A 25,010-nucleotide genomic window follows, 5' to 3' on the forward strand; every position below is an offset into this window, starting at 1 on the left:
TAGATATCTGGCCATCAGGCTAATTAGAGGTGAGGCATCACAAAGATATTTGTTAAACTTTTTAATTTGTTCAGGTGTTTTCATTCCCCTATCAATAGCTTCATTCCCTGCGTAACCTTGGCAAGATAATAGTTATCCCCAACTGACCAAAATCCAGGCCAATTGAAGCACATGTACATGTAGCTGTAAACAGCTATGGCCACATCCTACTGGCAGCAATGAATATTGCAGTGAATTGTTAAGTGACACATGTTTGTTGACAGTGGGATATAGATCAAAGCAGAATCACCATTTTTTATTTATGTTTTTTGTGTTTCTTGTTTGGAATTGACTAATACATGAATTTTATAGCATATGATTGATCCCTACTCGAATTTTCTTGTACATGTGCAGTCATTAATGCATAATGAATTGTACTACAAAAATGTAAGTTGTCAATATACAAGTGTATTTCAGACTAGTTTTATATTCATTTAATCAAAAGCACATATTTTTGCGCCTGCTTTTATGACCCCCCCCCATTTTGTCTCTGAAATCAAAGTTGTAGCTCTTCCCTTGTTACTTTTATAAAATATAAATTAATTAAAACAAATTATATGAAATGTTAGAGAATTTTTGTGATGAAGATGTTTTAATAATTATGTCCTACAAACATTATAAACTTTTGTTTTGTAGTCGAGGATAAATGTTTCATTTGTCATAGAACTTGTAAATTGAGGTTTAGTATAATGAAGAATAAATGTATATAAAATGGGAAGTACTGTAAAGGTGCAGAGACAGAGAGAAAATAACTCCATGAATTACATTCATATATGGACTATAAGTTTTTTGATGTATTTAAATTCAAGCATTCATATTCCAGAAACTATTTAAAATTGATAAGGCAGTGCTTTGTTAGAAATTATGTTCTGTAATCTAGAAATAGGTCAATAGAGCCTGAATTTCATAATAGGTAACAAGTTCACTTTTTAACTTTTTTAACTAGCATTTCCATATCAATTTTTTTTCTAATTGTATTGATACCATTTTAGACTTTAAAAGATTTCCGTGTATATTTTGAATTATATATATATATATATATATATATATATATATATATATATATATTGCAGAGTTTGGAGCTGGTGGTTATTATGGTGTAGACTTCACATTGACTGCACATCTAATGAGCATGAAAGGAGAAGCAAAAGTTGTTCCCTATGGTGGTCTCAAAGTATGGGGAGAAGTAGGTATTGGATTTCTCCTTTATGGAAAATTGCAGATTGTTGGCTACATCATGGATACTCGTTTCCCAACAACAGCGGACATAATTTTCAACAAGTTTCCTCTGAATGTAGCGTAAGTGAAAATCTAATGCTTAACAATAAGGGCTGTTCCATTTAAACATACACGGTACCCAGGGAAGGCAGTTTTTTTTAAGAATATATACCAGGGTACATTGATTTCACTGAGTTCTTATTGAAATGATAAGAAATTTTAAATTGGACCGGTGGGTGAGTACCCCACATCAAAAGTGATTCCCTGGATCCCATGTATTTGTTAATGGAACAGCCCTAATTCTGCATGTAAAATATTTTCTGAACATAAATGAATAGCTATGATAAACTTGTACAATACATGTGAGTTGTGAGATTACTGGTTTTAAAGTGTCAACTGTTATTTCTTGATGCCCATCCATGAACTTAATGTTATGAGAAAATTATCTAAGAAAGTATTGAAGTAACCCAAACAAAATTTGCTGCATACTGTAATGGCTATAAAACTTGTGACATGAAAATATAAACAAATTTTCATGTCACAAGACTAACACGCATGTAAAAAATATAGCAATTTCAGTCTCCCAACACTTGTAGACACAAAGAGATGTAAAGATAAAACTGGCAAGATTGACACATTACACAGTAGAGACCAGCTTTTTGAATCACCACATGAAAAACTGTTATATAAACTGTTTTGGTTGCTTTTGTTACTATTTTGGATGTGCATATTTTCCAATTTCTTCCGGACAAAATAAAGGTAGATAAAGACCTCATAAATAATGGGCCAGTTAGAGTTTACCTTGAAGACCAGGCTGTACAAAAACTGTAATGTAGATTACTTATATAGTGCATATCTTGCTCCTTGAAGACCAGGCTGTACAAAAACTGTAATGTACAGTACTTAATATAGTGCAGATCTTGCTCCTTGAAGACCAGGCTGTACAAAAACTGTAATGTACAGTACTTATATAGTGCAGATCTTGCTCCTTGAAGACCAGGCTGTACAATACTGTAATGTACAGTACTTATATAGTGCAGATCTTGTTCCTTGAAGACCAGGCTGTACAAAAACTGTAATGTACAGTACTTATATAGTGCAGATCTTGCTCCTTGAAGACCGGTCTGTACAAAAGCTGTAATGTACAGTACTTATATAGTGCAGATCTTGCTCCTTGAAGACCAGGCTGTACAATACTGTAATGTACAGTACTTATATAGTGCAGATCTTGTTCCTTGAAGACGTGGCTGTACAAAAACTGTAATGTACAGTACTTATATGGTGCAGATCTTGCTCCTTGAAGACCGGGCTGTACAAAAACTGTAATGTATAGTACTTATATAGTGCAGATCTTGCTCAGCATTGCTTATATCTTTTCCCAAAAAATATTAGATGCAGGTTCAGCTTTATTTGTTGTTTTTACCAGATTGCATCCAGATTTCAGCTAGGCATACAATTAGCTGTTTCATTTACTTTGATCCACATGCTTACAAGTTAATGTTTTTCAGTGTATTATGAGAGATCCTACGAAGTGCTGTAGTCTTTGTCTGTTTATGAAATGGTAAACCAGTGTAACTGTACAAGGCACATAATCAGCATATATTCACATAACTGTCACATGTTTATGATGATAATAATAAAGGCTAAAGTTCTGAATTCAGACTAAGATCATCAGCAATCTACATTAGCTTGTATTTGGATTAAGCTCATAATTTTCTACACATTAGCAAGCTGGTTGTTTTGGCATCTCCTTCATTTATAAGTGATGGATTTGTTGTTTGTTTTCCAAAAGCAATCCAGGCCAGATAATTATTTAAACCCTGAAACTGGCTTAGGTAAGGGGGGGCATTTTGTCCAGTGGCTTTGCTAGTACTTTGATGTATAATTGCCATGTACTCTGATATTTGTATGATCACTGTAAACAGGTACATCAAGGCAAGCTACAAGTGAGTTTTTACAGAATTACAATTATTTTAAAGCAATATTTCTAAAACTTCTTTATTGTATTTTGGAGATATTTAGGTTTAGTGCAGTGGTGCCTATGATTTGAATCCAAGGATGTATTTGATTCAGGACAAGTAAAAATCTTCAATGTTGATGCTGTGACACCATCACTATGCTCACTAAATGCAAACATTCAACCAAACACGGTTGTTGTTCATTGTCATTATATTGGGTTCACATTTTAATGAGTTAGTTATTTATACTTTGAAGGCAAAATAAAAACATAGTTACTGATGCATGGATACAAAATTCTTATTCTATAATGCATGAACAGTAATTAAACTAGAGTCAAAAGGGAGAGGTTACTGTTGTAAATGCATTCAGCAACCAGCTATTGCTCTGTTCTAATTTCTTGTCATTGTTCAGTCAAATTATACATACTTGAATTGGATAGAAATAATAAGAAAAGAGAAGATAATGAAATTTACCAACTTTTCAAACAATTTATATTAACCTTTTGCATTTTTATGTAATAATTCATGATAATCCCATGACAACCACGATGTAATTTTTTCTGGATTGATAAAATCTTTTGATTAGTTAATAGAAAAAAGTCAAAGAAAGGTGTCCAAGACTTACTATATATGAAAAAGTGTCTATAATTTCATGTCCCAGCATTTTTAGATAATAAAAGATTGTCTCTGAAAATAATTAAGGATGCCCAAGACATACAGTGTCCCAAGATTTAGTCATTGGGTAGATGCCCTGAGAGGGACTTCAGACCTTCAGAACCTGACCCAATTAAAAATTCATAAAGCAGCTTTTTTTAAAGAATGTATTTTCAGTTTTGTGAGCAAGATCCATCCACTAATTGGGACTAAACCAGAAATAATTTCAGAAGCAGATATAGGAGTTGATATCCAGGACCTGATTAGGATTTGGTAACCTTTTCCAAATATTCCAGGTCACAGGGTAACCTTTTCCAAATATTCCAGGTCACAGGGTAACCTTTTCCAAATATTCCAGGTCACAGGGTAACCTTTTCCAAATATTCCAGGTCACAGGGTGACATTCCATATATTGTCTGCCTGTTTATTTCAGTGAGCAAGATATCTAAAAAAAATATCAAAATCAAGGCAGACTTTTGTTTTATGTGGATATATCTAGAGTATATCCCAAGACCTAATTAGGATCATTTCACCTAATTAAGGTTATCCCCCATGACTCAGAATATGTATCATAGGATAATTATAATTTTGGGGAGTGGGAGTTTTTTTAATGTGGCTGGCAAAAAATCACTGTTCTCAATTGCTTTCTTCTATTTACATCACAAAACTTCCCTCCAAAGGTACATGCATTAATGAATTCTGCTTAGGCGTTTTACTTTTTGCTTATATCCTGTTTAAATAACTCTTTTGATGAAAGAAATTCCTGCTTTTCAGACTAAAAATGGATTTGGAGCTGAGACCATTTAGACTAGTATTGAATGGGCTGGTTACTCTGGAAGTAAATTTGTTATTTGTACATTTCAAGAAAACACTTTATAAACATAAGATTTGGGAGTTTTCTGTTCCACCCATAACAAAGCGACTGATTGATGTTGGGCGTCCTGCAGAAGACACAAGCCCGCCAGAATTTGGAAATGTTCTTAATTCACCGGTATACAGTGCTTTACCCCTACACTCTTTCTCTCTCTCTCTCTCTCTCTCTCTCTCTCTATATATATATATATGGACATACATACATTGTGATAACAAACAGCTTGTATGACTGACAGTCTTCTTTATGACATTTTCTGTTTGAATTTGATAAGGAGGATAGGTGAGACAAGATATGGTTTATTGGTTCTAAAAAAAATTGAGAATTTTTAAAAAAAGGAATTTTAATTAAAGAATATATGGAAAGTGAATGAGAAATATCTCTCAGGCTAGCCATAGTTGTTTTCAGCAAAAATGTCCAAATGAAACTTTTACTTTGAATTGAGCCAATCTGCAAAACTTGTATCTGTTAGTATTCATCTCACTCTGGTATTATATGTTACACAGCCATTTAATGACATTATATGGAATGATACTTGGTCAGTTTATTTAATGAAAGGCTGAGCCTTATATGAAAGAAATCATGGCAGTGAATCACAAAGAGAAAACGAATATTACATGTTTTTCTTAACTTTAATGAGCTGAGACAAAAGGAAGAAGAATTATTCAAGTAAGAGAAGCAGTATTGATTAAATGGTATCATATTTAAATGCAGGCATGAAATATTTATTGTGACTAAAAGTTCCATCCATTGCTAGAATGTAAGGTTCAATTTCTTAGATCTTTCATGGCTTATATTTTAAATTTGTTCAGAGTGGTAAAACAAAATGGTCTGCCATACCTGTATGTGAAGTTCAGCAGCTGAAACACAAAAGTTCCACCCATTTCTAGAATGTAAGGTTCAATTTCTTAGATCTTTCATGGCTTATATTTTTAATTTGTTCAGAGTGGTAAAACAAAACGGTCTGCCATGCCTGTATGTGAAGTTCAGCAGCTGAAACACAGGGATTACACTGAACCAGCATTTGAGATAGCAGTCCATGCAGTTGATGACAAAAGTCAAGTTAAATTCTTTTTGGATATCGGAACTGTTCCTGGTGGTAATGATGTCATGAAGAATCAGCCTCTTGGTGGTGCCTCAACTACTGTGGAACAGGTATTTATCATTGAAAAATTATTTTGTTTTTCAAAATGGGATTTTGTTTTTATTGATCATAAACATATGGCATATCACATAAAATAGTAACAGGGCTGTACTCATAGGAGACTGATTGTTCTGAATGATGTAATTGATTGTTCAGTGTCTAAGTAATCTCTATGAACCATGTGGGAATGCTGCAAATTTAAAATACACATTATCTGGAGATATTTGGGAACCTAATCTGCTTTTAATGGCCCATTTTTTGCTCTTTCCCAATCACATTTTTTTATTTATGTCTATCTACCTATACCTTCCTATTTGTGTGTGTATATATATATATATATATATATATATATATATATATATATATATATATATATATATATATATATATGTATGTGTATGTATGTATGTATATATGTATATACATACACACATCTTTGTACATGCTGTTATATGAGATAGACTTTTTTCAACCATTTACTTTCAAACATAAGACATTCTTTTGATGTTGTTGCTGTTTTAGGGTTTTAATGCCATTTTTCAGCACAAGATAGGCTATACATGGTGGCCAGTATTAATGGTGGAGGAAGAACCCGGGAAACCCGGAAAGAACCTCCGACTCATGTGTAGCTACCGGCAAGCTTTCTCACATACCCACATTGACAGAGCCCAAGACTCGAACACATGCAGACAGGTGAGGTGGCAGTGATCCATAACAGTGAGCGCTTTAGACCACTCAGCCACTCGGGACCTCTAATTCTTTTGAAATGAACATGGTTAACACTAGTGTTGTAGAAAGCCACAGCCAGCGAAATATTCTGACCTGAGGATTTCATACACTGATCATATCCTTGGTTTACTAAGAAGTCTTAGTGGAATGTACATAAAATCAGAGCAAGATTAAGCTATCAGCTTATTTTAGGCTCTCAATAATAATAGTAGTAGCATACATTTCTATATAGCCTAATTAACTTGAGATAATAGATGCCAAAAGTTTAGAAAAAGTCAATTGGGTATCAGGTTATCATAATGATTGGTTACCTGTGTAAAGTTCATATCAAAGATTATATCTGATGATTTCAGGAGCGAGTGAGGCACAAAATCGGATTTCGACCACAGGCGAATTATGGGTAGAATAAAATCGGGTTAAAAAAAATAAGGTTTTTCCCTCTGTATTTTGTAGTGCAACTAGAAATTCCAGATTATTTGGTATCATTGTAGAGCTACATCTGTCTACCTTTTTATAATACCACCCACTTTAGTGTATCATACATGACCTTGACCCTACAGAGTTTGGCAGTAGGCTGCTACCTCCTGCCACTTAAACTTGTCACCAGGGGTTAATGTGTTAAGACTGCTTATTTCAGGGCACTGCTAGTTATAGCAAAATAGGGCATGGTTTATTTACCAGTCAATTGCTGGTGCTTCCATGACACATGGTCACTGTGGAACATAGTTTCTTTGAATTATGTCAGAGGGCCAGTCTTTTTCACATTATAATTGCAATGATAAGAATTAACTGTTAATTAGCAACGCCAGCTTTCTTGCTTGTTTACTTGAGTCTAACCTTTAGCTATTGGGCAGTTTGGCCACAGCTGGTCAGAATATGAAAAGAGGGCACATCTTGGGGGAAAATAAGGTGTGTTGCAGGGAGAAATGGCACGTCATTTGAGAATTTCATGCGTATTGGACCCAGAAGATTGGTCAGTATTTAGTGAAATGAGGCTTAAAAAATGCAGTGAAGAACCTCCTGATTTTAGGTCCCAATCCACTATCTTTTTATTCAGTCTTCCTATTTGCTGTATGAAAAAGTTAACAGGTATGGCATCAATGCCATTTACTCATCAAGAGCAGATGTAAATGGTTTGAAGGTTAACCATGGCATTGAATGGTCTTTGGCAAAGACACCCATTAATGGAGAAATGTATCCAAGAAATAGAATAGATGCCCTTTGGCAGATATTATACCAATACTGTTCAGAATATCTGCCAGATTTGTTTAAGCTATCAGCTTTAGCTTTCATTATTCCATTTTTAACCATGGACTGTGAACAAGGTTTCATTTATCAGAATGCAACTAAAATAAACAAAAGAAATTGAGTAGAACTCAGTCGCCTAATGATTATAGAACAGAGGGAACCAGGTACAAAGAATTTGACTTTAAGAAAGCACTTGTGTCTTGGAAACGAAAATAAGGATAGAAGACTTTTTTTAGCTGTGAATGGATATGGCTTGCAGTCATAAATTATGAATGTAAGGTTTATATTGCAAAACTGATCCATTTAAATGTATGAATAGCAGGTTGTAGTTTACTGAAGTTAATAATGTTGCCAATGACTTGTAATAAATATTAAATTTAGATTTTCTTTGTGTTAGATTCAGATACATATAATACCAAAAATGTAAATATGAAATGTTCTTTTTCAGTCCAGGTAGCTAATAAATGTTTTGTGGTTGTATATCAACTTTTCCTGGCACAGGTGGCAGTTTTAGTGGTCTTCAAGTTAATTTTCTTGGAGCCCTCTATGTGGATTAACTGCCCCCCAAATTATGAAACAAAGGGACATGTGCCCCTAATTTGGGAAAATCTCAATGCATCATTGCATCTAAGTATTGGTAGAGAACAGTTCCCTAAGTTCCTTATAAATTGTGCAGTGTAATTGATGTTGATATGATCTTTTGTCCTTAGAAACTCAGCCCATCTGGAGTTCCACTGTACTTTACAATGTATGCAGAAAACAGTGCAGGAGCTAGGTCAAGTGTTGCCTGTCAGCTTGAAACATATGATGTTACAATACCAGGAGGGAGATTTTCTGCAGATTTCATCACCTCCAGTAATCCAACAACCCTCAAGGCATCTGTCCTTGTGGTTGATGATTCCAAACTAGAGAAAATACAAGTTGGAGTAGGGTTTGGAAAGGGAATATTTGGTGATCAAATGGTTACTTGGACTGACATAAACTTGGTGAAAAGGACCAGCAGTGTTCACACAGGTAGAGTATTTATAGGATAAAAGTTGATATAAATTAGAAGGATCAGGCACGGATCCCATATTTATTACTAGAAAATACCCCAAAAATTGATCCCTATTTCTTGAACTTGAAGAAAATCATGATCAAAATTGGTAACTGAAACGTTGATATATCGCTCGTTTTATGGTCAAGATTGGTAGATAGGACCTGGAAATTTGAATGAACATTTTGAAATTATCAACTTTTAATAAGAAGTGATATTAAAGTTGGTTACATTTTCCTTCGAGACAACATCATCATACACCATAATTTAAGATATTCAAGGAAATTTTGATCAATGAAAATGTCACTTATGCCTTATGTAGGCAGTACATTAATATTTAAATGCCAATTAAATAATTTGTATTAAGTGAAATTTATGTTTTAATTCTGTCTTTTAATTCCTCTTACATGTGATCATCATAAATGTAACATGTATTTAAATGTAAAATGTGTCAATCTACCATAACAGCTATGTCTGCAAGCATATCTCTGAAAATGTAATTAAGTGCAGACCGTGTTTTGATAACAGAGTTGCGGAAGTATTTGTTGTATTGTTACACTGAATTAAAAGCTGGCCTCCTTTGTATTATCATGTTTATTATGTCTTTGAATCAAATAAAGGAGGTGGAATAAAAGAAAATTTAAAAGGCCTGCAAATCCTATATACATAAATTCTAGCAGCCCCAGTCGTATGTCGGGTGATCTCACTTCATTTGATCAATCGAAGACTGTTATAAATGTTATTGTGTATGTAACAGAATGAAACTACCTTAAATTAACCAACTCATTCATAATTGTGATAAAAAATAGCAAGGCAACAAATGAAACGAATACTTTGAAATATAAGCAGCTTGGTTTCACAGATATGGACCATTGTGGGCAAGCGAGTTTCAGAAAATCCCTGAACTGGCAATAAGAAATATGCTCAAGGATGATAAGAAGTTTCAATGTTACTTCCAGTGAAATCATGACATAAGTATTGTACTAACTGAACAAAAATTGAGTTTCGACTTAGACATTTGTCTCACGAAATAAATGTCGTTAGTTTTTGAAAAAAAGGAATCTTGTTTGGTTGTGTATCAACAGTTTTTGTGTACACATGATGGTTGTTGAAACTAGTTGGAATGATCTTTCACATGTTGAAAATTTTGAAAATAAATGTTATTTATACAGAATAATGAACAACTTCATTACAAAAATTGCATTATTAACAATTATTATCAACATGATTGTAAAATGAGGATTCAGTCATGAAACAGACCAGTCCACCCCACCCCATGGTTTTCTTGATGTCTAAGCAGATTTTGTCAATTGTTGGAGGTCCCTCGGTAACTCTTGCCCTCACTTAAAGTGCGGTCTATGTTTGTGGACCCCGATGTGCACGAGTTATAGAGGTGTAGAATATGTATAAATCCTTCTCAATGTTTATCCTTCACTGAACATATCAGTGATACTCTAGATTAGTATGGTGATTCCATAATACTCTTTTTCAGTCACAAAAATCATACTCCTATGCATCACCAACATGATTGTTCATGTAGTTATTATACTAAATATATGTAAAAGACTTAAAATCATTTTCTTTTTTTCAAAAACATGGGTACTGAAAGGTGTAGTACATGTTTAACCCTTTACCTCATAGAGTTAATGGCTTTTTAGCCCTCCAATACACATGGAGCAAAGTTACCCAGTGCAGTGCGATATAAATAGAAGAACCTGTTCGACTCCATACACATAGGCCTGCCTGATAACTGTTAAGCAGTGTAGTGTATGTTATGTTTAACAGCAATTTTAACCATTTTACGTTTCTGGTACACATCTATTATGAATGGAAAAATGTAAGACTAAAGTCTGATCGTTATAGCTGTGTAATTATTTTTCATGGAAGAATTTTTTATATGCTTTAAACTCTTGAGAGAACATGTTCACTGTCAAGTCAGTGAAGCAGCGTGACCAACCATAGCTACCATTTCTCATACTCGAAATTTACAAGTTCTTTGTCTGTGTCTACATCACTAAGTCATCTGAATTTTGTCATTGTTTATTTGTTATACAAAATTTATTTACCTTTATTTTAAATGTTAGAATTTTGCATTGCAGAACTTTATATCCTTCAGTCTTGCAGTAAAGATTCCAGAATTATAATTTGGCAGCAATAATGCATACAATACTTAACACAGTGTATATTTTCTTACCATTATCCTCAGTACCTCCATCCTTCCCTCCACAGCACATCATTGTTAAGTTTGTTTCAGGCATGGGGCATTCATGTCAAATTTCTAAAGAAAGACTATAGAACCTTTGTCTTCACAATATTTTAATATCATTGCTTTCCTTTTTAGAAAACTTTTCAATGAGGTATCATGGAGACACTATGATCTCAGATATAAAAGGATTCTTTTTGATTTTCACATTGTATTTGTAAATATTTTATAGGAAATGATCCAATGAATTTGCACACTCTTGAGCATTTTACTGGAATGAAGAATGGAAAGCTGATGGGGCCTAAATTCAAAGTTTATGATAAGATTACGACTGCTGGTGACTGTGCAAGAAAGTGCATGGACTTTCCTGAGACCAAATGTCTTAGTTTTAACTTTGACTATGGTCCCAGTGGGACATGTGAACTTTTGGAGGCCATTGAGGGGCTCGATTACAAGATATTTCAGGTATGTAAAAGTATGAACACACTCAGTTTTGCTGCGTAGTGTATCCTGATGAGGCTAATATCGGCTAGACTAAACAGTAGCTACCATATATACTAGCATATAAACCCATTCACATACAAGCTGACCCCTCCAACTGAATAGGTATAAAATCTAATGTGTGCATGACCCTTGTAAAAGCTGATCCAAAAGTCCAAGATGACATTACAAGGTGAACATGGTAAGTTTCTAAATGCATTTATTTAGTAAATTTACATCAACAAAAATCACCCATATAAACAGTGGTGTAACTAACTTGGTAGCAGGTACAGCTGTGCTGTGGGGCCCAGGGCAATGTTGCTGGCCTGTCCCAACCAGAAAAAAGAAAAACAAAATTAAAATGATGGGGGTGGGGGGGGGGGCAGTACAAAATGTTAACTGTGGGGCTGATGGTCATATAGTTACACCACTGCGTATAACTGTCTTGAGGTTGGCATGAACAATGAACAACAATAGGGTTTTATTCAATGCTTGCAATTAGGCTAGTGAGCATAATTACATAATGGCACCACTACATGTACATAGTAGGTTTGAATATGCACTGAATGAAATCATGGATGACATGTAACAAGCTGCAGATGAATGATGATAAAACTGAGGTCATTCTGATTACAACAAAAAGACTTTCTCATTCACATCCTTTACCTCAAACAATAAATGTCAGCAACACCAACATTAAATTCGCACAATCAGTATGAAACCTAGGTGTTACTCTGGACAGTACTCTCACATTGCACCAACATATCATGAACATATGCAAGGCTGCATATCTTGAGCTGAGACTCGTCAGCTCCATTCGCAAATATCTTTCAGTTGACGCCACTAAAACACTTGTGTGTTCATTAGTACTTTCAAGAATGGACTATTGTAACTCAATTCTGTCTGGTTCATCTCAATATCTACTCCAAAAACTTCAAATAGTTCAAAACACAGCTGCTCGGATCATACTCAGAGTACCATAATCAGAGCACACCTCCCCACTGCTCTACCCTACACTGGCTATCCATTTGATCCAGAATCAAACGCAAAACTTGTTCTCCGTGCTATTGTTGTTGTTGTTGTTGTTGGGCTTAACGCCATTTTTCAGCACTCGATAGGCTATACATGGCGGCCAGTATTAATGGTGGAGGAAGAATCCGGGAAAACCCTGGAAAGAACCACCGACCCTCGTTCTCCGTGCTATAAACATAGCATAAACTCTAGTTCAACATACCTATCCGACCTCACCCATGTGTACACACCAGCAAGATACTTATGCTCCTCTTCTGACAATCATATACTCATTATTCCCACTATGAAAACAAAGTCTTATGGACAGCGTTCTTTTGCATACCAGGGCCCAGCAACATGGAAAGAATTGACTGAACTTAGACACAAAGACACAGTGATCACATTCAAGAGTGCTCTCAAAACTCACGTTTTTTTTCTTCTTTTTTTTCTATGTTTTCTAATTTCCTCATTATTATTATTATTATTATTATTATTATTATCTCTTGGATTTGGATCATGGGCACCACCGCACCAGTTTTTAATGATAAATCCAAAATACAATATTGAAGTAATTAGAAATAATGCTTTGAAAATTATGTAAATACCGTAAAAACTGAATTGTAGTTTACCCTGATGTAAGCAACCTTGCACCCATTTTACAAAACTACGTAATTATGCTAATATTATGGAAAAAAAGGCAATTACACATCAGTATACTGGTATAGATGCGGGTCAAAATTCCCTCTTAACCCAAGCCAGTTTCAGCATTTTAATGGTTAACTAGCCTATATCGCTGTCGGTAAAAAGACAAATCCACCAATTATAAACAAAGGAGATGCTGAAACATCCACCTTCCCATTGTGTGGAAAATTATGATTTTGTTCAGCCAAACACAAAAGTAAAATAGATTGATGAAGATCTTGGTGGAACAATATTTAGAATATTAGCCTTCATTATTACCGTTCTTTCATGAACATTTTTTAAGTTATGCTGGTTGTGCCTTGCACACATAAACGTGTGTACCTTTTCATAAAAATTTGTAACATCCCTTTTTTCATTTAAAAAGAGTAACTAGTGACGATGTGGATCAAATATAGCTATTACCAACTAGCTGAAGTTTTATATGGAAGAATGGGATTTGGTCGAAAAAATTAATAAAAAACAATCTGCATCTAATTCATTTGGGAATAAACAAGGATTAAAGTGAAGCAAGGCATGATTTGCACCATGTAAGTAATGTACAGCCTGGTCTCCAGGGTGAACTCAAACCGGCCCATGAATTATGAAGTCTTTGTCAACTTTATTTTATTTTGTGTTGGAGAAGTGAGAAATATGCACATGTAAAATAAAAGAAAATCAATCATAGTAGTTTACAAAAGTTCAGTAAGTTTTGGGACACTGGGAATGTATTTTATTTTCACATGGACATACATCTTAGGACATGGAAAAATTATTTTGTCATGTCCCAAGATTTACAGTCATTATGGTAGTTAACAACAAAAAACTTAAAACTTTCAAGTTTAGACCTTGGCACACAGATAAGCTGAGGCCCCCTTATTCCAGGCATTTATTTTTTCCTAAATTATTTTGCTTATACGCGAGTATATACAGTATCCTAGGCTTCTTGAAACTCTATGTCAGCATAATTTATGCTGATATGAAAGTCCTGATTTTGGTTAGTGAAACTATTTGGTTGGTCCTAGGTTTAACTTCTTAGCATTCATGGACAGGTAATACGAAACCTTGTAGTAGTATGGAAAATAATTTGGCACCTTATTTGTTATAGAAACTCTTATGGGATATGAATTTTTTCTCTTTACAATGGCCAACACTGAGAAATAAGTGGTGATGATCAACTTACAGTTTAAATCACAACATTAACTTCATAAATTTTCATAATTCTTTTAGCATTTTATAATATTCTAATAAAGAAGTATTTGTAATGACTTAAGTGTTTTATTAACAAAAGTGAGAGGCTATGCTTGCACGTGTCAATTTGGAGATTCACATCAATTAAATCTTGAGGTTTGCATCACCAATTCATAAACATTAACCATCACTGAAATTTTTTTTATAGTGCCATTTTAAAACGGTGATAACATTTTAACATGTACATTTATATAGGGTATGAATATTGCTACCTATTTCAGGCATTGCCTTCAACTCAGCGTTAACTGGAATCAGAAACTCTGGAAATTCATCTTCCCTGTTGAATCACAATATAACTAATATTCTCTCCATAATTTTCAAGCCATTTGAGATAACCTGATGAAATGTAATATTATTTCAACACATTTAGGGTCCTAGTTTCACTGTCAGTCTGTAAGTATATCTTCATTACTTAGTGTATTGGGCATTATATTTTTAATTGTAAAGGTTACATTATTTTCTTTTAATTACTATTTTTAAATCAGTAGCAGAAATATGATGACTTTTCAGATACAGACAACTTGAGACTTTTATCTAACTCTACCAAACCAATAATAGTTTCAAAGTTAAATGCAAAGATTTTGAATGAAAGTGCAGAAGAATTAAATATACTGGATTTACTTGTTTGTAAGAATGCTTTGAAAATCAGGAACTAATGTTATGCTTTTATTGGCTTGTATATATCCTAAAGGGAAAAATTAGCATGAATTACATTGAGATACACAATAGCTTATTTCTTTAAATATACAACATGTAACTGCTGTATGCTTCCCAGCAACGTAATGATGATGACAATTATAACATCTCTTCAAATGTATAAATACAAACATCTGCTATAATCCTCCTAACAAGATAAGTGATGTTGGCAATATTCTTCAAATTTATAAATACGGGTAACTATTGTGAACCTCATGACATCATGGATAGAGTCAGTGATGACAGTCTTTAATTGTGTAAACTACTGTGAACATCCTGGCAACATAGGCAGTGAGTGATAACTTTCTTTAATTTTGTAAACTACTGTGAACATCCTGGCAACATAGGCAGTGAGTGATAATTTTATTTAAATGTATGTAATGACTTTACCTCCTAACAAAATATGTAATGCCATTTATAACATTCTTCAAAAGAATAAATACATGTAACTACATCTAGCCTCCTATCAATGATGGTGAAGTGAATGATAATATTTTGGATATTTATGAACTTGATTCATTCTGTAAGCTACTTGTTTTCAGTTCCTTCCTGTCTCGAACCAAAGGTAGATGTTTGATATAAATTTACTTGTGCTGGGACCTTGACAGAAGGTTCATAAGTGTTAATTAATATATTATAGCTCCACTCATTAGCTGGGACCTTGACAGAAGGTTCATAAGTGTTAATTAATGTATTATAGCTCCACTCATTCATTCTGCTTATGGAATATGTGCTTTAAAAATCCAATTTCTCTTTGCAGTCTGGTCTCTTCTGTCATTATGAACGACTTGGAATAGGCCATGCCTTGGAGTTCAGCTATGTGGATCTAATGCTTGAACACAATGGATACTATTATTTCAACCTTGAACTGATCAATGAGCTTGGATACAAGAACTTTATCTCAACAAAGGGGATCCTAGTGGACTTTACACCACCAGAACCAGGTATTTGGATATCGCATTACATTCTGAGTACACAAATATTAACTTTTGCCAAGGTAGATGTCTGACCATACAGATGGCCTGTTTAAAGGATACACTCACTTCAGACAAAAGCAACCTTTGAAATGAATATTGTTTGTGAGGTGAAATTCATGTGTTTTATCTTTAACTCGATTTCTGTGTAATCATCATAAATGTTATATACCCTCTTGTATTTATTGGCTGCCTCGCTTGGCGCTCAGCATTAAGAAGTAAGTGTTAAGATTGGTCGGCTTGGTGTCAGGATAATGTGACTGGGTGGGACATCATGTTACGTGTCTGCAGCATGATAACCCAGTGCATAGACATCATTATAAGCTGCCACACTGCAGACATTATAGCAATATGACTGAAAAATTGTTAAAAGCTATGTTGAAAATCCTAATCACCCCCTCCCCCCCGTATTTAAACATGAAAAGTGTCAGTTGATAAAATCAAGTAAAGAGGGTAAAATTAAAAAGTTTAAAGGCTAGAAAATCCTCCTTATTTAAGAGCTAGCAGTTATGGATATTTGTTAGGTCAACTCGTTTTAGTTGACAAACCAAACACTGGGAACATTAAGTCCATGTAACATAGTTAAAGTATCTGACATTAACAGTAGTTTATTGTTAACAGTAGTTTATTATACTCATTTCCAAAACGAATCAGAGATAGCAAGGAAACCATATAAAAGGGTATTAGGTGCATGAAAGTTTAATTCCATAGATCCGATTCATTATGGAAAAGTTAGTTACAAAGTTTATCGTGAACTTAATATTCCCTGATTGGCAGTCAAAAGTTTGAGAATGAGCAGAAATATTGCTATAACTTGCAATTAAATCACTGGATCATTATTTTTCTAATATAACAATTAAATTAAAATGAAGTTAAGACATTGTTACTCTATATAATTGTCACTATTTAAAAATAAATAATTTTGTTTTATCCTGAATATACAGTGACACTTGAATGTATTCACATTTACATGAATAAGCAGTAATGTTAAATGCACAGTGTTTTCACTGGCATACATGTGATGCGTGTTGAAACCAGTTATGTTTTAAATGACCTTTCCTGAGATTGGTTAGATTGAAAATAAAGGTTGTTTATACAGAAGGACTTGGAAAAAGTCATTTACTGACAGTTTTTCCCAGTGTTATTAAGAAAAAGTGAATCACTTATCTCCCTCCCACTCACTGCCAATATCCATCCATTAATTTTTCATCCATGTTCCCCCAGTTACTCATACCCTTGCTTATACCATAGTCTGTTTTTGGACCCCATTGAATGTGAGTTATTGATTTAAAGATGTATTTGGATAGAGTTACATACCTTGACAAATAACTAGCCCTTCACTAGGATGTTTATTGGCACTGGTACAACTCAAGAACGATTCAGAATAATAGGATGCTATTTGGTGCACAGATTGTCTTACAGAATTGTATTTGCTTCTTTTGGATTTAGTCTTGTCTACTTCATGTTGACAGAGTTATTTACCTTGTAGAGTATATTCATGTCTTCAAAAGGAAACTTGAAATTTCACTTGTAGTCAGCGGATAGCTCAGGAACCATTAAACATATTCTGATCAAATTTAGAAAGAAAATTTATTTTAGATATGATTATGCTTGTTAAAGGTTTTGTGTGATTTGCATCACTGTATCCCTTGAGCTCTTTACTTTGGGTGGGAGCCCCGAGTGGCCGTGTGGTCTAAAGCACACTCCATTATGGATCTCTGCCATCTCACCTCTGTCTGCGTGGGTTCAAGTCTAGGATTCGGCCAATGTGGGTCTGTGATAAAGCTTGCCAGTAGCTTCTTGTGGGTCGGTGGTTCTTCCCAGGGTTTTCCTGGATTCTTCCTCCACCATTAATACTGGCCACCATGCATAGCCTATCGTATGCTGAAAAATGGCATTAATCCCCACAACAACAAAAACTTTGGGTGATCAGTTTATTTTGAAAAAGTGGCATATATATATATATATATATATATATATATATATATATATATAGAGAGAGAGAGAGAGAGAGAGAGAGAGAGAGAGAGAGAGAGAGAGAAAACCAATGTCTAAACATTGGTCTTTTCCACTCTGTTTTGGACAGGGGACCTTAGGTGGCTGAGTGATCTAAAGCAATTGCCTTTACTGATCACTGCCATCTCACATTTGTCCATGTGGATTTGAGTCTTAGGCTCAGCCAATGTGGACATATGAAAAGCTTTCCAGTAGCTTCCTTGGATTGGTGGTTCTTACCAGAGTTTTCCTGGGTTATTTTTATACAGGCCACATTGTGTAGCCTATCATATGCTGAAAAATGGTGTTAAATCTAAAATGACAACAACAACTATTTTGTACAGACTTACAACCCTTGTTGATCATCTTCATATCTTCATCTTTACAAGGGTTGAAAAGCAATTAATTGTTTTTTGATAGAATTGGTGATCTGAAGATTTTAACTGCCACATGTACATTATTTTCTTCATAAAATCAGAGAGAAACCGTTAGCGTTCTTTCATTGGGAAATAATGGCAGACATTGCTTTGTCTGGGATTAGTACCACTTTATTAGATTGTCTGTTTTCTTAAACCTTTAGGCAGATATATTAAGGAAAATATACAATTCATAGATATCACTGTCTATATATCATGTTATTGAAGATTTAGCCAAAAGATGCAGTTAAGTAGGTCAGAAACTTATGGGACAATGCTGTGTTGTGGAATTCAAGAAGCGCTGTAAGGTCCAAGTTGTGTTTTGAATTCACTCATTTTTGTGGAAATACAGAAAAAAACTGCAGCAGAGCAAATGCTGTTCAACCAATGTCTGACATTACTACAAGTATGTAGACAAATAATAATACCATAAATCTGCATTCTTGTCAAGAGACTGTTGTAATAAAGCTTTAAAGTGACTCACTTAGTGAGTGGTTACATTAAGAAAATCCCTCTTTCTACAAGTAGATGTACTTACATTTTGGCTGTCATTTGGGTTGGTAAGAAGGGCATGGTTCATTCATGTATCGATTTTATTGCTTTATTCTGTTGCATACATGCCAACTATTTTCCTTTCAGTTTAATTGTTTTGTTTTTTTTTCACCAAATTACGTTTTACGCTAGCCTTTATAAGGATTTATGCCTGTTTGGTACATTGAAAGATAAAATAAAAATAAATCAACTCAGATTTCTTTTTGTCATTTTTATTATCATCTGTTTAATTCCATTCATATAAATTGAGAATATTCTTATTAAGAAGGCTGCTGCATAAGAATAGTATAAGTGTAATTTCCTTTTTTTCTATTTATAGCAACTGTATATGACTCATTTCTAAGAAAACAGATGGATTTCTTCAGATATAAACTTGTCCTCACAGATTCATTAGATTGATAAGCTAGTTAGTACAAGTCTATACTTTTAAAGAAAATGTATTGGAGCCAGATGTTACGAAAATGCTTTACTACGTGAATTTGTCCTTCTGCTGATGCATATATGCGACCATAAAAATAGCCTTGTAACCACAGAGATGCATATACAAGCTGCTAATAATACTCTCTCTGTCCCAGCTGGCTCATTCATGCGTTTCCAGCCAAGGGTTGGGAAACCCCAGATACGCTAATACACGTTTCATATTAAAGCTTTGTATTGGATGAAATTACAACCATCCGTTCTTTTTCAAAATATTTAGCCAATGAGAATAGTCCTTACATAAAATGATGAACATATTCTATTGGTAGTTTTACAGCTTATAAGTGGGAAATTCTATAGAAAATTAGGTCAATTGTGAAAGTAAAACAAAACATCAACATTCATGTATTCCGACAACGATTCTGATGGAAGTTTTGAAGGATTTGAAAGTGATGACATTGCACATGATATTGATTTTAATCAGATTCAGGATGAAGGATCGGACATTAGTATTAGTCCTGTTTTGACACCTGATATTTCAGATTTATCTGAATCCGAGGATTAAACACATTACGATCAAATCTGGTTTGGAACACGTGAGACCAGTAAACATGGATGACTTTACAGCAGCTTCAGGGCCAGCATTTATTTTAGAAGAAAATGCAAGGGAGATAGATTTCTTTTTACATGCTTCAGGCAGTATCATAAAAAAATTACCAAATCTGCAGTAAAATAGTGGACACATTGATGTGCAAAATATTGGTGAGAAAAGTAATCTAATATACATTATAAACACAAATAGATATATTGAGGTATATTCTTATATTATAAATATGTGCATATAAACATTGATTCATGTGGATTATATGCACTTGTTGGTGGAAATGAGTGGCACAAAACATTGGTAAGTGTTTATTTTTCATTAAATTACATAGTTTGCATGTGACAAGATTGATATAGAAAATGTAGACAGCATGTGCACTAACTCAAGAAGCTCTCACTCAGGCAGCCATTATGATACTCTGTGGCTCAGCCTACAAACAGCCTCTAGAAGGCAGGCTGCTTATCAGGCTTAGTAGGCAAGGCAGCAAGTACTTGCAAAAGGTAACGAGTTAACGTAAAATGTTCGAGCAGATGGATCTTTTCAAACCTCAAAACATGTCAGATCCAAAGAAAAGGACAAATCAGCACTACTTTACAAACTTTAAAATATGTGAATACTGAGTTCATTGTAGAATTTCAGTGATCATTCAATAAAGTTGCAAATGTAGAATAATTGAAATGAATGCTGATTATAAATAATTTTTCAATATATTTTGTGTTTGTATTCTGGATTTTGCCCTTTGTGACCAGAATTTTGATTAGCAGCAGAACTATATTAGTAGCAAAAATAAATGTAACTTTTTCATAAGTGCTGTAACTCTACCATATAATATATAAATTACACTTTTGAAAGCCAGATTTTGCTATTTATCCACTCACAATAGCAATAATTACTCTTATACCTTTTGGGGGTGGCATGTATGGTGTTGTCAATGAATAGGTATGGTAAGATTATACTGTCAAAAAGGAAATTATGACAATATTATGATCCAGAGACATGCATTTGCTTTCATGTGAGATGGTACATGGGTCATCTCAAACATTTTTCAAATTTTTTTAATTCTTCCATTTTATAGTGAACTATAAGAAAGTAAAAATATTATTGTTTAAAGTTAATTAAGAATTTTTACTAACTTGCATTTACAGTATTGTAATCTAGTTACTCCTTTAAAATTTATTACAGAGTAAAGCATCTAATGTGCTTATGCAATGCCATATGGTCAAAATACACTGCATATCAATGTGATAATTTTTTTTATAAAAGTACAAGATATGTTTATGTACATACAACCCATACAGTTTTCTGCTTAAGTATGAACTATTGCTTAAAGCCAATGTTAAATGCAGATTTGCATACTAAGAAATATAGAGCATAGTTCCATAATTCAAGTAAGAGAATAAACACACAGATATATATTACATTTCTTGCTTTACTTTCACTTCTCCCAGTTTTGTTTGAAAGAAAAAGTCCTATCTCCCTAAAATTCCAGTCTAGCTTGACCCCTGGTGAACAGGACCAATCACTAATAGCTCTGGTTGCAAAACGTTTTATCATCACCTGTCACTGGTGGTTTCAATCCCAAAATCGCTCAGTCATATTGCTTGCCCAGTAACCTGAATCCAGCAATTTTCATAGGACCTATTACTTTTAATGAATTGTGTGTTCTTTCTTTCAGTACTTGATTGTCCAAATTACGAGTTATTCAAGTTGATTTCACACTAAACTGTTAATATTACTGTAGTCTTTTGTCATAATATTATTGTGACTCTTTGGTCTTAAAATAAGTAAAAGAAAAGAGTTAACTTGAACAAACAATTTATTTACAAAGTGAAAATGCAAAAAGAACTTTGGTATTGCAACTTAAATCCCCAAAAAGCTTTGAATTACTAACAGTAGTCCTAATGAATAAAGTTCTGGATAAACTTTAGTGTTAGTCCAAATAGTTTCTGTCTCTGAAGGTGTTGATGTGCTTGTAGTGATTGGTAGTCTCTAATAGCCTGAATTGTAATGATATGCCAACAGTCTTTTGATGAATAACAATAATATGATTCCAGAAGTCCTTGTTTAAATCACTATAATTCCCAGTTAATGTCTCTTTCCAAGAATATTATAGTGCTCTTTGTATTTCCAGAGAAGATTAATTTGAATTAAATAATTTCACCCAAATCAAACACGTTACTGAACACAGCAATATAAAAGATTCTGCACTATCTTAAAGCAAGAATACAAATTTTCCCAAGTAAAAAGTATTATATAAAAAACTAAGACACAAAAGAATAACCTGGATGAGGGCCAAAAGTTCATTTCTAGGATAATCCTAGTTATTATTAGAGGGTCTGTTACTAAAATTATACTAAAAAACATGATAAACATAGTGTCCTTGGCTAAGACTAAGATAATGATCGTAATATTTATCCTACACTCTTAGAGAAATATAAAACTTTGTGTTGTTTACATACTAAATAAAATAACAAAGAATGCAAATTAAATATACATAACAATATAAACATTCTCTCAACATGTTTATACTTGTAAACAGTATGTTTAGTATTCATGGCAAATTTTATAATTTACATCTCAGGTCTGATAAAGAATGGCTCAAAAGACTACCTTGAAATAGTGACCTGCCTTGACAACATCCCCAAGGATCGACCAGACTGGAACATGTACTGTATTGGTGTTTCAAACTCTGTGAAGAATCATAGGTAAGGCTTAAACTAAGCAGAGGGTTGTAACTATAGAAGACAGATTTTGGAATTCCCAGTGATGCTGTAAAAGTTTAGTTTCTGATGCAAGAGTAATAATGCTTTTTTCCTAAACAATTTTTCTCAGCTGGTATGGGCAAGAATCTGATCAAGGTCAGGAACATTTTGCTGAAAAAGTTTCAATGTTTTTGGTGTAAACAACTGTCAGTTTCCTATTCTGACCATTTTTAGTTTATATTTAGTCATTTTATTTTTTATTATATTACCCAAAAAAGTATATTTACTAAAGGTTTGGAACCTTGGTAAGTTTTAAGTAAGTAATAAGTAAGTAAGTAAGTGAAGAGACCATATTGATTCTCATCAAAAGTTTTTTTTAAAAGCATTTCCTATAGTAATTTCGGTCAACTTTAAAAACTTTAGATTTTTAATTGTTTTCTTTGTTGTTTTTTTTCCAGGTTAATAATTGATGGACCAGGATCTAGAACAGTTTTCAACGGAGACAAACCAATGCAAGACATTTTGTACACAAGAATAAACAACTTTGTTTCTGGTTAGTAAATAATTATGCTTGAGTAACCTCTAATAACACAGTTACATTTGGTAATTGCAACACTCCAAACTAAATGGAAGCAAGAAAACATGGAACTAGTAAAACAAAAAGTTGGTTTAGAATCAGACTTAAACATTTAAACTAGGACCGCTATTCTTGAGAAACCTTTAGCATGAAACTCAAGTTTAATTAAAAAAGCACTATTATGGATTATATATGATTGAAATTCGTTTATCTAGTGGAGGAATACAAGTTCAAAAAAACTGAAAGTTCTGTGATTCTTTATTCTAATAAAAAAAACTACTGATTGTAAAAGAAATATTAAATTTGAGCTTGTGTTTTGTACTCAAAATGTTTTGACAAGCAGACCCAGGTTTGCTGTTAAACAAGATGCATGTATCAATAAATATTGTACTGAGAGAAGAAGCTGTGATTTGTACAAGTAAATACATTCTAACTTCATTAATCATCTTTAAGTTGCACCCATAAATAATTCCAGATAGATCTGTCAGATTAACAAACTTAATTGCAAGACAAGACTGGGGAAGGTAAATTGGATATAAAGTGACACGTGTTATTCATATAATCATATGTAGATTTTACAATCTAGTATTTAAATTATGTATTCACATGTTTTATGGTTTATTATAGCTAATTGGGATGGAATTCATGACAAAGAGACTGGTCTCCTAGGATACTCCTGGACAGTTGGCACCAAGGTCTGTGAGGAATTAATACATCCACATCATGACCCTCACAAACATCTTCTTGACAGGTCACAGTGGACAAACTCTGGACAGATCTACCCTCTGCCAGCCCCATACACTACTCTTCCTGGTAAACAGTTTATAATTACTACTAATATTGTTTCACCTGTTTTAGATATTTTAGATATTACACAAGTTGGGACTTTAAATGGTCAAAATATTTTTGACATTACAAAAGTCTGCAGTAATTTCTATAGTGAAACAGCTATCTCTCTCGTATATTGTATTTGGAACATGTAAGATCTGGAATATTTTAACTCGTTTAAAGAAGACAACATATCAGCATCTTATAGAGTGCAGCAAAACAATTTTACTCTTTTTACTGTGTATGAGACAGTATCGTATTTAGTTAGAAATAATGTCAACCTTTCAGCTTTAATAATAGGTCCTTTTGATAACATTCCATCTTATGTATAGCGAGAATCATGTTAAATTTCATGCATATCAAAAACATGATTCAGCATGTTACTTTTAAGATTAATCAACATGCATCTAAATTGCCTCATGCCTTCTCCAGCTGAGAGTTTCACATTTATAACTTTAACAGCATATGGGTTGTCCAGATGGGAGATGTGTGTGACATGAATGGCAAATGGGTTGTCTGATTGGGATATTCATATGTATAACTTACATGGCATATAGTTTGTGTGATGGGCAGGTACACATGTATAACTTCAGTGGCATATGCAGTGTTTCCCTTTATGCACATTTGTTTCAGGGACGCACGCTGGAGAAAATTGATGCACACATTTTGTTGCTGTGCATTTTTTTGATGCAAGGGATTCACATAATGCGAACAGGATTTATTTAATTT

General features: G+C 33.7%; 1 protein-coding gene across 1 annotated transcript in view; it reads left to right on the forward strand.

The window, feature by feature from the left end:
• Positions 1-25,010, forward strand: part of LOC149785132 (uncharacterized) — a 181,819-nt gene that overhangs the window by 39,805 nt on the left and 117,004 nt on the right. Inside the window, exons 16-24 of the mRNA XM_089978894.1 lie at positions 1,113-1,338; positions 4,644-4,860; positions 5,686-5,895; positions 8,572-8,875; positions 11,333-11,565; positions 15,977-16,160; positions 22,756-22,879; positions 23,335-23,429; positions 24,081-24,266. Of these exons, the coding sequence (XP_089835020.1) occupies positions 1,113-1,338; positions 4,644-4,860; positions 5,686-5,895; positions 8,572-8,875; positions 11,333-11,565; positions 15,977-16,160; positions 22,756-22,879; positions 23,335-23,429; positions 24,081-24,266 (1,779 nt within the window). The remainder of the gene's footprint in view (positions 1-1,112; positions 1,339-4,643; positions 4,861-5,685; positions 5,896-8,571; positions 8,876-11,332; positions 11,566-15,976; positions 16,161-22,755; positions 22,880-23,334; positions 23,430-24,080; positions 24,267-25,010) is intronic.

This window comes from Sinohyriopsis cumingii, chromosome 13, assembly GCF_028554795.1.
Source record: "Sinohyriopsis cumingii isolate HCF-2022 chromosome 13, ASM2855479v2, whole genome shotgun sequence".
Classification (NCBI taxonomy): Eukaryota; Metazoa; Mollusca; class Bivalvia; order Unionida; family Unionidae; genus Sinohyriopsis; species Sinohyriopsis cumingii.